Source organism: Balaenoptera ricei, chromosome 2 (assembly GCF_028023285.1).
Source record: "Balaenoptera ricei isolate mBalRic1 chromosome 2, mBalRic1.hap2, whole genome shotgun sequence".
In the NCBI taxonomy this organism is placed as follows: Eukaryota; Metazoa; Chordata; class Mammalia; order Artiodactyla; family Balaenopteridae; genus Balaenoptera; species Balaenoptera ricei.
The window spans coordinates 65,453,139-65,466,071 of record NC_082640.1 but is presented as its reverse complement, the minus strand read 5'-3'; the positions used below and the strand labels follow the sequence as shown (position 1 = coordinate 65,466,071).

The 12,933-nt window shown below is 41.0% G+C and overlaps 1 protein-coding gene across 1 annotated transcript in view; it reads left to right on the top strand.

The window, feature by feature from the left end:
• The window catches only part of THSD4 (thrombospondin type 1 domain containing 4), a 588,874-nt gene that overhangs the window by 115,279 nt on the left and 460,662 nt on the right, over positions 1-12,933 (top strand). The window contains exon 5 of the mRNA XM_059912858.1: positions 7,463-7,910. Within this exon, the coding sequence (XP_059768841.1) occupies positions 7,463-7,910 (448 nt within the window). The remainder of the gene's footprint in view (positions 1-7,462; positions 7,911-12,933) is intronic.

Here is a 12,933-nt window from a genome sequence, read left to right as displayed (position 1 = left end):
TTCTTTTTTTGTTGTTGATTTTTAATTAATTTATTTCAAGATTGTTATCTTTCTGCATGAATCTTTGCTAGCATTTCTTTTTTTTTTTTGACATCTTTATTGGAATATAATTGCTTTACAATGGTGTGTTAGTTTCCGCTTTACAACAAAGTGAATCAGTTATACATATACATATATCCCCATACCTCTTCCCTCTTGCATCTCCCTCCCTCCCATCCTCCCTATCCCACCCTTCTAGGTGGTCACAAAGCACAGAGCTGATCTCGCTGTGCTATGTGGCTGCTTCCCACTAGCTATCAGTTTTACATTTGGTAGTGTATATATGTCCATGCCACTCTCTCACTTTGTCCCAGCTTACCCTTCCCCCTCCCCATATCCTCAAGTCCATTCTCTAGTAGGTCTGTGTCCTTATTCCCGTCTTGCACCTAGGTTCTTCATGACCATTTTTTTTTTTTAGATTCCATATACATGTGTTAGCATAGGGTATTTGTTTTTCTCGTTTTGACTTACTTCACTCTGTATGACAGACTCTAACTCCATCCACCTCACTACAAATAACTCAGTTTCGTTTCTTTTTATGGCTGAGTAATACTCCATTGTATATATGTGCCACATCTTCTTTATCCATTCATCTGTTGATGGACACTTAGGTTGCTTCCATATCCTGGCTATTGTAAACAGCTGCAATGAACACTGTGGTACATGTCTCTTTTTGAATTACGGTTTTCTCAGGGTATATGCCCAGTAGCGGGATTGCTATCGTATTTCTATTTTTAGTTTTTTAAGGAACCTCCATACTGTTCTCCATAGTGGCTGTATCCATTTACATTCCCACCAACAGTGCAAGAGGGTTCTCTTTTCTCCACACCCTCTCCAGCATTTATTGTTTCTAGATTTTTTGATGATGGCCATTCTGACTGGTGTGAGGTGATACCGCATTGTAGTTTTGATTTGCATTTCTCTAATGATTAGTGATGTTGAGCATTCTTTCATGTGTTTTTTGGCAATCTGTATACCTTCTCTGGAGAAATGTCTATTTAGGTCTTCTGCCCATTTTTGGATTGGGTTGTTTGTTTTTTGATATTGAGCTGCATGAGCTGCTTGTAAATTTTGGAGATTAATCCTTTGTCAGTTGCTTCATTGGCAAATATTTTCTCCCATTCTGAGGGTTGTCTTTTCGTCTTGTTTATGGTTTCCTTTGCTGTGCAAAAGCTTTTAAGTTTCATTAGGTCCCATTTGTTTGTTTTTATTTCCATTTCTCTAGGAGCTGGGTCAAAAAGGATCTTGCTGTGATTTATGTCATAGAGTGTTCTGCCTGTGTTTTCCTTTAAGAGTTTGATAGTGTCTGGCCTTACATTTAGGTCTTTAATCCATTTTGAGTTTATTTTTGTGTATGGTGTTAGGGAGTGTTCTAATTTCATTCTTTTACATGTAGCTGTCCAGTTTTCCCCACACCACTTATTGAAGAGGCTGTCTTTTCTCCACTGTATATTCTTGTTTCCTTTATCAAAGATAAGGTGACCATATGTGCATGGGTTTATCTCTGGGCTTTCTACCCTGTTCCATTGATCTATATTTCTGTTTTTGTGCCAGTACCATACTGTCTTGATTACTGTAGCTTTGTAGTATAGTCTGAAGTCAGGGAGCCTGATTCCTCCAGCTCCATTTTTCTTTCTCAAGATTGCTTTGGCCATTCGGGGTCTTTTGTGTTTCCATACAAATTGTGAAATTTTTTGTTCTAGTTCTGTGAAAAATGCCAGTGGTAGTTTGATAGGGATTGCATTGAATCTGTAGTTTGCTTTGGGTAGTATAGTCATTTTCACAATGTTGATTCTTCCAATCCAAGAACATTGTATATCTCTCCATCTATTTGTATCATCTTTCATTTCTTTCATCAGTGTCTTATAATTTTCTGCATACAGGTCTTTTGTCTCCTTAGGTAGGTTTATTCCTAGATATTTTATTCTTTTTGTTGCAGTGGTAAATGGGAGTGTTTTCTTAATTTCACTTTCAGATTTTTCATCATTAGTGTATAGGAATGCTAGAGATTTCTGTGCATTACTTTTGTATCCTGCTACTTTACCAAATTCATTGATTAGCTCTAGTAGTTTTCTGGTAGCATCTTTAGGATTCTCTATGTATAGAATCATGTCATCTGCAAACAGTGACAGCTTTACTTCTTCTTTTCTGATTTGGATTCCTTTTATTTCTTTTTCTTCTCTGATTGCTGTGGCTAAAACTTCCAAAACTATGTTGAATAATAGTGGTGAGAGTGGACAACCTTGTCTTCTTCCTGATCTTAGTGGACATGGTTTCAGTTTTTCACCATTGAGGACGATGTTGGCTGTGGGTTTGTCATATATGGCCTTTGTTATGTTGAGGCAAGTCCCCTCTATGCCTACTTTCTGGAGGGTTTTTTTATCATAAATGGGTGTTGAATTTTGTCGAAAGCTTTCTCTGCATGTATTGAGATGATCATATGGTTTTTCTCCTTCAATTTGTTAATATGGTGTATCACATTGATTGATTTGCGAATATTGAAGAATCCTTGCATTTCTGGGATAAACCCCACTTGATCATCGTGTTTGATCCTTTTAATGTGCTGTTGGATTCTGTTTGCTAGTATTTTGTTGAGGATTTTTGCATCTATGTTCATCAGTGATATTGGTCTGTAGTTTTCTTTCTTTGTGATGTCTTTGTTTGGTTTTGGTATCAGGGTGATGGTGGCCTCATAGAATGAGTTTGGGAGTGCTCCTCCCTCTGCTATATTTTGGAAGAGTTTGAGAAAGATAGGTGTTAGCTCTTCTCTAAATGTTTGATAGAATTTGCCTGTGAAGCCATCTGGTTCTGGGCTTTTGTTTGTTGGAGATTTTTAATCACAGTTTCAATTTCAGTGCTTGTGATTGGTCTGTTCATATTTTCTGTTTCTTCCCGGTTCAGTCTCAGAAGGATGTGCTTTTCTAAGAATGTGTCCATTTCTTCCAGGTTGTCCATTTTATTGGCATATAGTTGCTTGTAGTAATCTCTCATGATCCTTTGTATTTCTGCAGTGTCAGTGGTTACTTCTCCTTTTTCATTTCTAATTTTATTGATTTGAGTCTTCTCCCTTTTTTTCTTGATGAGTCTGGCTAATGGCTTATCAAGTTTGTTTATCTTCTCAAAGAACCAGCTTTTAGTTTTATTGATCTTTGCTATCGTTTCCTTCATTTCTTTTTCATTTATTTCTGATCTGCTCTTTATGATTTCTTTCCTTCTGCTAAATTTGGGGTTTTTTTGTTCTTCTTTCTCTAATTGCTTTATGTGTACGGTTATGTTGTTTATTTGAGATGTTTCTTGTTTCTTGAGGTAGGCTTGTATTGCTATAAACTTCCCTCTTAGAACTGCTTTTGCTGCATCCCATAGGTTTTGGGTTGTCGTGTTTTCATTGTCATTTGGTTCTAGGTATTTTTTGATTTCCTCTTTGATTTCTTCACTGATCTCTTGGTTATTAGGTATTGTATTGTTCAGCCTCCATGTGTTTGTATTTTTTACAGATTTTTTCCTGTAATTGAAATCCAGTCTCATAGCGTTGTGGTCAGAAAAGATACTTGATATGATTTCAATTTCTTAAATTTACCAAGGCTTGATTTGTGACCCAAGATATGATCTATCCTGGAGAATGTTCCATGAGCACTTGAGAAGAAAGTGTATTCTGTTGTTTTTGGATGGAATGTCCTATAAATATCAATTAAGTCCATCTTGTTTAATGTATCATTTAAAGCTTGTGTTTCCTTATTTATTTTCATTTCGGATGATCTGTCCATTGGTGAAAGTGGGGTGTTAACGTCTCCTACTATGATTGTGTTACTGATAATTTCCCCTTTTATGGCTGTTAGCATTTGCCTTACGTATTGAGGTGCTCCTATGTTGGGTGCATAAATATTTACAATTGTTATATCTTCTTCTTGGATTGATCCCTTGATCATTACGTAGTGTCCTTCTTTGTCTCTTGTAATAGTCTTTATTTTAAAGTCCATTTTGTCTGATATGAGAATTGCTACTCCAGCTTCCTTTTGATTTCCATGTGCATGGAATATCTTTTTCCATCCCCTCACTTTCAGTCTGTATGTGTCCCTAGGTCTGAAGTGGGTCTCTTGTAGGCAGGATAATATGGGTCTTGTTTTTGTATCCATTCAGCCAATCTGTGTCTTTTGGTTGGAGCATTTAATCCATTTACATTTAAGGTAGTTATTGATATGTATGTTCCTATTACCATTTTCTTAATTGTTTTGGGTTTGTTATTGTAGGTCTTTTCCTTCTCTTGTGTTTCCTGCCTAGAGAAGTTCCTATAGCATTTGTTGTAAAGCTGGTTTTGTGGTGCTGAATTCTCTTGGCTTTTGCTTGTCTGTAAAGGTTTTAATTTCTCCTTCAAATCTGAATAAGATCCTTGCTGGGTAGAGTAATCTTGGTTGTAGGTTTTTCCCTTTCATTACTTTAAATATGTCCTGCCACACCCTCTCGCTTTCAGAGTTTCTGCTGCATGATCAGCTGTTAACCTTATGGGGATTCCCTTGTATGTTACTTGTTGTTTTTCCCTTTCTGCTTTTAATATTTTTTCTTTGTATTTAATTTTTGATAGTTTGATTAATATGTGTCTTGGCGTGTTTCTCTTTGGATTTATCCTGTATGGGACTCTCTGTGCTTCCTGGACTTGATTAACTATTTCCTTTCCCATATTAGGGAAGTTTTCAACTATAATCTCTTCAAATATTTTCTCAGTCCCTTTCTTTTTCTCTTCTTCTGGGACCCCTATAATTCGAATATTGGTGCATTTAATGTTGTCCCAGAGGTCTCTGAGACTGTCCTCAATTCTTTTCATTCTTTTTTCTTTATTCTGCTCTGCAGTAGTTATTTCCACTATTTTATCTTCCAGGTCACTTATCCATTCTTCTGCCTCAGTAATTCTGCTATTGATCCCTTCTAGAGAATTTTTAATTTCATTTATTGTGTTGTTCCTCACTGTTTGTTTTCTCTTTAGTTCTTCTAGGTCCTTGTTAAACGTTTCTTGTATTTTCTCCATTCTGTTTCCAAGATTTTGGATCATCTGTACTATCATTACTCTGAATTCTTTTTCAGGTAGACTGCCTATTTCCTCTTCATTTGTTAGGTCTGGTGAGTTTTTACCTTGCTCCTTCATCTGCTGTGTGTTTCTCTGTCTTCTCATTTTGCTTAACTTACTGTGTTTGGGGTCTCCTTTTTGCAGGCTGCAGGTTCGTAGTTCCCATTGTTTTTGGTGTCTGCCCGCAGTGGCTAAGGTTGGTTCAGTTGGTTGTGTAGGCTTCCTGGTGGAGGGGACTAGTCCTGTGCTCTGGTGGATGAGGCTGGATTTTGTCTTTCTGGTGGGCAGGTCCACGTCTGGTGGTGTGTTTTGGGGTGTCTGTGACCTTGTTATGATTTTAGGCAGCCTCTCTGCTAATGGGTGGGGTTGTGTTCCTGTCTTGCTAGTCATTTGGCATAGGGTGTCCAGCACTGTAGCTTGCTGGTCCTTGAGTGGAGCTGGGTCTTGGCATTGAGATGAAGATCTCTGGGAGATTTTCGCCGTTTGATATTACGTGGAGCTGGGAGTTCTCTGGGGGACCAATGTCCTGAACTTGGCTCTCCCACCTCAGAGGCACAGCCCTGATGCCTGGCTGGAGCACCAAGAGCCTTTTGGGAGGTCTGAGGTCTTCTGCCAGCGTTCAGTAGGTGTTCTGTAGGAGTTTTTCCACATGTAGATGTATTTCTGATGTATTTGTGGGGAAAAAGGTGATCTCCACGTCTTACTCTTCTGCCATCTTGAAGCTCCTCCTAAGACCAACTTCTTAATTTCATCTCTCAAAGCAGCATTATGGATCCTCCCATCATTCATAGAGTCCTAAGTGTTGTCAAGATTAATTGAGAAATGCCTAAACGCAAAATAAACACTAGCACAGTTTAATTCAAAACCATATCAGCTAAGAATGAAGGTGCAATTAGTGATAAAGATGTTAATAATTAGTTGTGGTCTGTTAAATGTTGCATTCAGTGGTTATGTAGAGTGAAGCAAGAATTTCCTCATGAGTGCAGAAATTAATGTTTCACCTTGATTGCTATTTTAATGTGCTTATTTTAATGGGGCCATCCTGTAGAAACTCTTGGGCACATTTCCAATTTTACATAAATGTAGAATTAATTATTATGGAAGCATAAAATTTTAGAGCTGGAATGACCTTCGTGGTCATTTAATCCAGTTCAGTCATTTTACAAATAAGTAAGAGTTATATGTCTTACTTAAATCCTTCCACAGAGTGTTGGAACCTTGCTTCCCAACTCTCAGACCAGTGATGGTGAAACCTTCTCAGATCCCCGCAGACAGAAGGGTGAGGAATTCTGAGGCATTCTCTTGACTCAGAATTCCTGACGCTTTGCTTGTTGTATTGCTCCCAAGGCTGTTACCCCACCTTGTGTTATGTTCTAGTTACTTTCAGTTGTACGGTTGGGATCTTGGGAACCCCCTCTGATTCACTTTTATATTTCTTCATCATTCCTAACTCTGTATTTTGCAAACAGTATTTTCACAATACATTTGTATGCAGTGGTGTGCTGGAGTTTGTTTTTCCCTGCTTGTTAGAGATGATTGTGTCTTCACATTGATAGCTTGAAATTGGCCATGGTGGGAGTACTTACACCGTGGAAATGGAGAAATGGCACAAATCAGGGCTTTCCACCCTCCCCCCCCGGAAAGCCAGTTGTTGGAAATTTACATGCACACTTCTGTTTACATGATTGTCATAAGACCTCACAAGGCAGCTGGTCTTGACAAAACCTAAAGATCCATACCAATGTGAAGATGACCGTTTACTCATTGTTCCACGTGGGTTCCGCATTGTTCAGCCTCCTCTCATTTCATCAGGGATTGAGTTTGACCCAGAGCAAGTCACACCTCAGGACTGCATTAGTCTTTGGTTGCTTAGCTAGGGTCCATTTACCTGGAAAAGCTATTTGGGCATGAATGGTCATGGAAACAGGGTCTGAAATATCAGGTACAATTAAGTGAGAAAAAAAACCCCACAAACTATTATCTGAAAAAAGTGAACAGGACGTTACTCTGGCTGAAATTACAATTCTATATTCTTCTCAAAAAATCTTCAGTGGCTCCCTACAACCTACAAAAACACCCAAACTCCCTGACATAAATCACATACTGGCCGCAGCTTACCGTTCTAACCTCGTTTTCCACCAGTCACATCACCCACTGTTGATTCCCACCTTCATTCTACATGGCAGTCTCTGTAGAGCCTCTGTTCCAGCCTCCAGAATCTTCCCTTCTCCTGGAAAGCCCTCTTTTACCTCCCTGTTCCACTGTAGGCTCTCTCCCAGGCTTCTGGTCCTACCCAGTTCCCTCTCCCATGGATCAGAGCTTCTGGGTTAACATGAAAATCCTCTCTTGTGTGTCTCTCTTTAGGAGCAGGACCCGAGGTCCCATCGGCCCTGGCATGTATGGCTATGGTAAGGCCCCATACATCTTACCACTGCAGACGGACTCTGCACACCTGCCACAGAGGCTTCGGAGGCAGAGGCCCTCATCCCGGAATTCCAGGTCCCAGGGGGCATCTGGTTCTAGCCATGGCTACAACCTTCCAGCCCACCGGGGCCCCCGACATGGACCTCTGTACCAGAGTGACAGTGGCCCTCGTCCTGGACTGCAAGTCTCAGAGAGCTCCATCTACCAGCTGCCTCTGACCCATGACCAAGGCTTCCCTGAAGCCTCAAGTCTCTTCCACAGCCCAGAAACAAGCAGCAGCCCTGGCCTGGGGGCCCACAGGGCAGCTCAGAGCTTCTCCCAGCCTGCCCGATCTACAGCAATCTCCTGCATTGGGGCCTATCGGCAGTACAAGCTGTGCAACACGAATGTGAGTATACACCGCCTGAGACTGGCCCTGGAAACAGCTGCTACTCTTATCTTTCTGCTGGTTGGCAGTAAACATGGTGGAAGACAGAGAGGGCATGGTTTTCTAGGCCACGTGAATGCACCTTTTAGCTTCCCTCCCTTTCATTTCTCTTCATGTGTTCTTCCCATATACTTTTCTTTTTTATAAGGTTATTACTTTAGTAACTTATGGATAACTTCTTGAATCACTTATTGACAATCACTCTTGCTGCATATAGCAAACAACCCTCACATTCTCAGTGGCTTTATATCAACAATATTTTTTCTTTGCTCGTGGGTTTGCGAGTCAAGTGCAGTTTGGCTAATTTAGGGCAACCAGTGGTGGTGTCAAAGATGTGGGAGTTTTGGGAGGTTTGACCAGCATGCGTATCATCCAGTAAGTTTCCTGGAGGCTCCCTGCTCTTCAAGGCATAAAGACTTTGCATATTGTACCGTGAAAAAGTCTGATAGTGAAAAATTGCTGAAGATTCTACAGCTAATAATTCCATAGCAAGGCGAATTATAAATGGAAACTACATAAGATGACCAAATGTGTTTTTAAAAATAAATATCAGTTTAAAGACTTTATATAAAAGAGAAAGGAATGAGAATGTCTAAAGGTTAAACTTCCAAGTTACTATATTTTTCATTAATAATTTAATCTGCCTTAATAGTCTGTTACTGGGTAACAGGACAGCTGTTATATATTAGCTTCAATTTCCTCATTAAAAATATATTTCCTGCCGTAGAGTCCATAGAAATGACTTAATTTGTGATTTTAATAATTCCTCTGAATGCCTGGATTGCTTTTCAGCTTGTTCTTCCACTGACAGACTTCAGGAATTATTGATTTTTGTAAATCAGTAATTTTCCTAAAGCCTAAAGTAATTTTCCTAAAGCCATCAGTCAACTAGTAAGTCTTAATTGAGCATCATTGCTTGTCTTGTAACGGACCAGGCTCCATGGACAATAGAAGTCATATTATCTACCTCATGGAGTTGTTACGAGGATCAAATGAGGTGAAGTTAAGAAAGTGCTTTATAAATCAAAAAAATACTTGTGTCCATGATAAGACACAGTCCCTGTTCTTGAATATCCATTGCAGTTTTTAAAAAATGAAATGAATTCGTTTCTAATGTAGAATATATTCTCCCATTGACTAGTATGTGTCAATTTTAAGGACCAAGTAATCCATAAAGAGAAGGGAAAAGAGAGAAGGCATTTGACATATATGTGGACCTGATATCTACTTAGCATTTCGTTCATTTAACCTACGTTTTTGAAGCATACACTTTTTTCCAGACCTATGCTGCCAACAGCAGGGCTGTCTCTTCTCATGTAAAAGCTGTGGCTTCTCCGGGTGCTGGATAACTCCACTACCGAGGAGATTGAATTGCAAGGAATATTTAAAAATTCTTGTGAATTCATGATGTCTGCATGATTTTGGATGTAGGTAAAACAGTGTCTCACACATTTTCTTAGACAAAGAAGTAAATGTTGACAGAGGATTATACAGGTTTAATTCCCTTCTTTTCACTGTAACATTTTGCATGCTGTCACCCCAAGTCACATCCTACTTACCCTTATTGAGAGATAGCTTTCCTTAGAGGTCCCATTACTACATATCTTCTTTTTATAAGCCCATGGCTTCTTGTGACTTGGGCCATGCCCCATGGACACTTTAAAACTCCCTGTGTTAGTGGTCCCCCAAACCACTCCTAGGTTTAATGATTTGCTAGGAAGACTCACAGGACTCAACATATAGTTGTATGCACAGTTATGATTTATTACAGTGCAAGGATACAGAGAAACATCAGCACAAAGAAAGGTGCATGGGGCCAAGTCCAGAGGAAAGCAGGGACAGTCTTCCAAGAGTCCTGTCCCTGTGGAGTTGCACAGGATGTACTTCGTTCCCTCAGCAATGAGTTGTTACACACGTGAAGTGTTGTCTACCAGGGAAGCTCATTACAGATTCCGTGGCCAAAGTTTATATTGGTGGCTAGTCACATAGGCACCCTTTGCCTGCTACATACTAAAGTTCCAGGTTCCCAAAAGGAAAGCAGGTGCTTAGCATAAAATATATTGCTTGTGCATATAGTCGGAGCATAGTGAGTCACTCTTATCACTTAGGGAGTGGTGGGAACCCTTCTGAAATCCAAGTTCCCAGACATCAGCCAAGGACCAACCTTGCAATCAGGCCTTTCTAAGGAGAGCAGTCTCCGTCTTCTGTGTTGTCTTATTTGCACATCCTCCACGTGGACCCATGTGCTCCAGCATCTTAACATCAATGACCTTATGTAGACATGTACGTATCCTCCTTGATGTCCAAGTGAGGGGATGGCATGAGTCCCCCAATTATGTAAACCTTCCTACTCAAAAAGGAAAGAGGTGAAGGGTAATACTGTGAACAAGGAATGAAAGTTATCACTTATGTCCTCTTCAAAAATTAGAAAATAATGCATACATTTCGAGTTCTCACCCAGTTATTATCTGGGAGAAGAAAAAGAAGGGAAAGTAACCCAGGGTAGGTTGGAAATATCCACTGATTTCAGAACTTCATCCCTTTAACCAAGTGCCCAGTGTATCCCACCCCAGTTCTTGACGGAATGCCCCCTTTCTAAAACTACCCCACAGTAAAGGGCTCAGTTCTGAGCTGTGAGGTCACGCGTATGACGGGTGGTCTGAATTAGGGGAAGTGTTTTTGCAGGCTTCCCAATCTTATCACTGGTCACAATCCCTCCCTCAACACAGCAGAGAAGGTGCTAAATGCAGCTACTTGTAGGTCATAGCACTTGGTGCTGGAGCACTTAGTGAGGGGGAAGGAGCTCTGAGAGCACAGGGCAGGAGGCCACAGGGTTGGGGAAGGGAACAATTGAGCTGGGCTTTCAAGGATGGCAAAAAAAGGGATAAGAGCATTTGGGGCCAAGGAAGCAGCTTAGTCAAGGACAAAAACGCAGGATTGTTTCAGGATCTTGGGTGCTTCGGTGACTGCCAGGTGGTAGGGACCCTCCTTTCCCTCCCGCCTCCTTCTATCCACTTTAAATAATCACGGTCTTAATGGGAAACTTATGCTTTAACGTCTCAGAATACAGAAGTATCACACGGTCTTGCTGGACTTTCATACATGAGATTGATGGGTGAGAAACGTTTTAAACACAGTGAAAAATCAGACAGCAATTCTAATCAGCTGGTTTAATTGGATGTTAAGCCTGCAAGACAGTGTGGGACAGTGAGTTTGGGAGCTAAGTTGAGCTGGATACAAACCCCAGCTCCAACACCGGGAGCTGAGTTTCCTTGGACAAGTTACTTAACTCTTTGAGGATCATCTGTGAAGTGGGGAGAATAATAGTACCTGCTCCATAGGGTTGATGTGAGGTTCAGATAAGGTCATGTGTAAAAGGAGCTTGGCATGTGCTGACACATTGTTAGTAAATAAACCATTTGGACCCGGATAAGTGAACGTGGCTGAAGATAAGAATGGAGTAAGATGTCTGCATATCTGAACAGCTCCCAATTCCTAAGGGCTGAGTCATGGAACTGTGGATGAAATGGTCAGACTTGCTCAGAATCCCCTTTTGTCCTTTGGGTTAGCTGTGCTTGAGAGTCCTTTATCTTTGCCCAAGAATAAAACAAGATTGCTGAGAGACCCAGCATTTTCGCTGTGATGTGGCTTTCAATGTAATCACCCTTGGGTCATGTTTAAAAGTGATAAAAGTCAGCCTATAGATAACTTCATGCCAGTGAAGCCTTTATACCCTCAAATGTGCATATTTAATATTAAGCCCTACCTTGTGATGTCATCTGGGAATTTTAAGCATGCTAGTTTGTCTTTAGGATTATTCGGTTCATATAAGATGTCCTCTATGAAATAGCACTTCAGTATCAGTAATAAATGCAGCACTAATGATCCCTGAATGTAGACTTTAAAAATAAGGAAGGTTTTCTTTTTCCTTGCCTACAATGTGTATGAGGAAGTGAAGGTGGTACACTCCAGTAAAAATAAAGAATCTGTGGTCTTTTCGAGCAGGCATCATCTTAGACGTCTACTAGTACAACAGTCCAAGTCGCTCACTATTGCGGGTTTTTGCTTGGAGACCATAAGCACGGCACTGACATCGACTGAGTGGGGTCAGGGATGCTGAAATTAGAACAAGCTGTGAGCCTAAGCTCAAAGTCCAGCGGGAGAGAGAGACTCATAAATAGGTAATAACAAGCGCAGGGCACAGGCACCACGCTACACGCTGTGTAGGCACTTTGAAATCTCCAGGTAGTGGAAATGAACCTGGCTTGGGTGGAGGCAGCAAAGGCCTCCTGCAGGCGATCCAGCAGAAGGGAGAGTTTTCTAGGAAGAGGGAGTGACAGGGATCCGAGAGCCCCTTTCTTTGCGCTCCCTCCCGTAAGGGCTGAGCATCAAGAAGGGGCGCTTGGAGGACCTCTCGGTGGAATGAGATGCTTTTGCCATGAACGGTGGCTTCACCTGCAAGTATGTCTTCAGCAGTGAAGGGGCAACACAGAGGTGTCCATGGTTTATCCACAGCCCTGCACTTCCTCAGCTATGGCTAAAAATTATAAGTATTCAAGCAATCGAGGAAATAGATACGTTTCTTCTTCATGGACTTTCATTGAAGGTTAAGACCTGGGAGCAAAAGAACTAGAGTCTTTATAGGGGTGACACAGGGGAAGAAGAAAACCAAACCACAATCCCTCCTGGTGCCCGTGGAGATGTAGTAAAAATACAGTTCTTTTCTACTAGCTGTTTCTGGGGTTTTGTATTATTTTTTGCAAAATACATGAACCAACCAAGACACCTTATGCCCTTTGTCCTGGAGACCTAGGTGTCTCTCTCCCTCCTTCTTCTCTTAAGCACTGTGAGTTCAGTGCTTCCTCCCTGGAGAGGGGACTGACACACAGGCTCCTTCTGGATCAGGGAGGCTGGAGGGAGTCACCAGGTGCAAGGCGGGGGCAAGCTTTCGAGTTTTTAAAGGGCTTTGCTGCCAAAGGAAGCA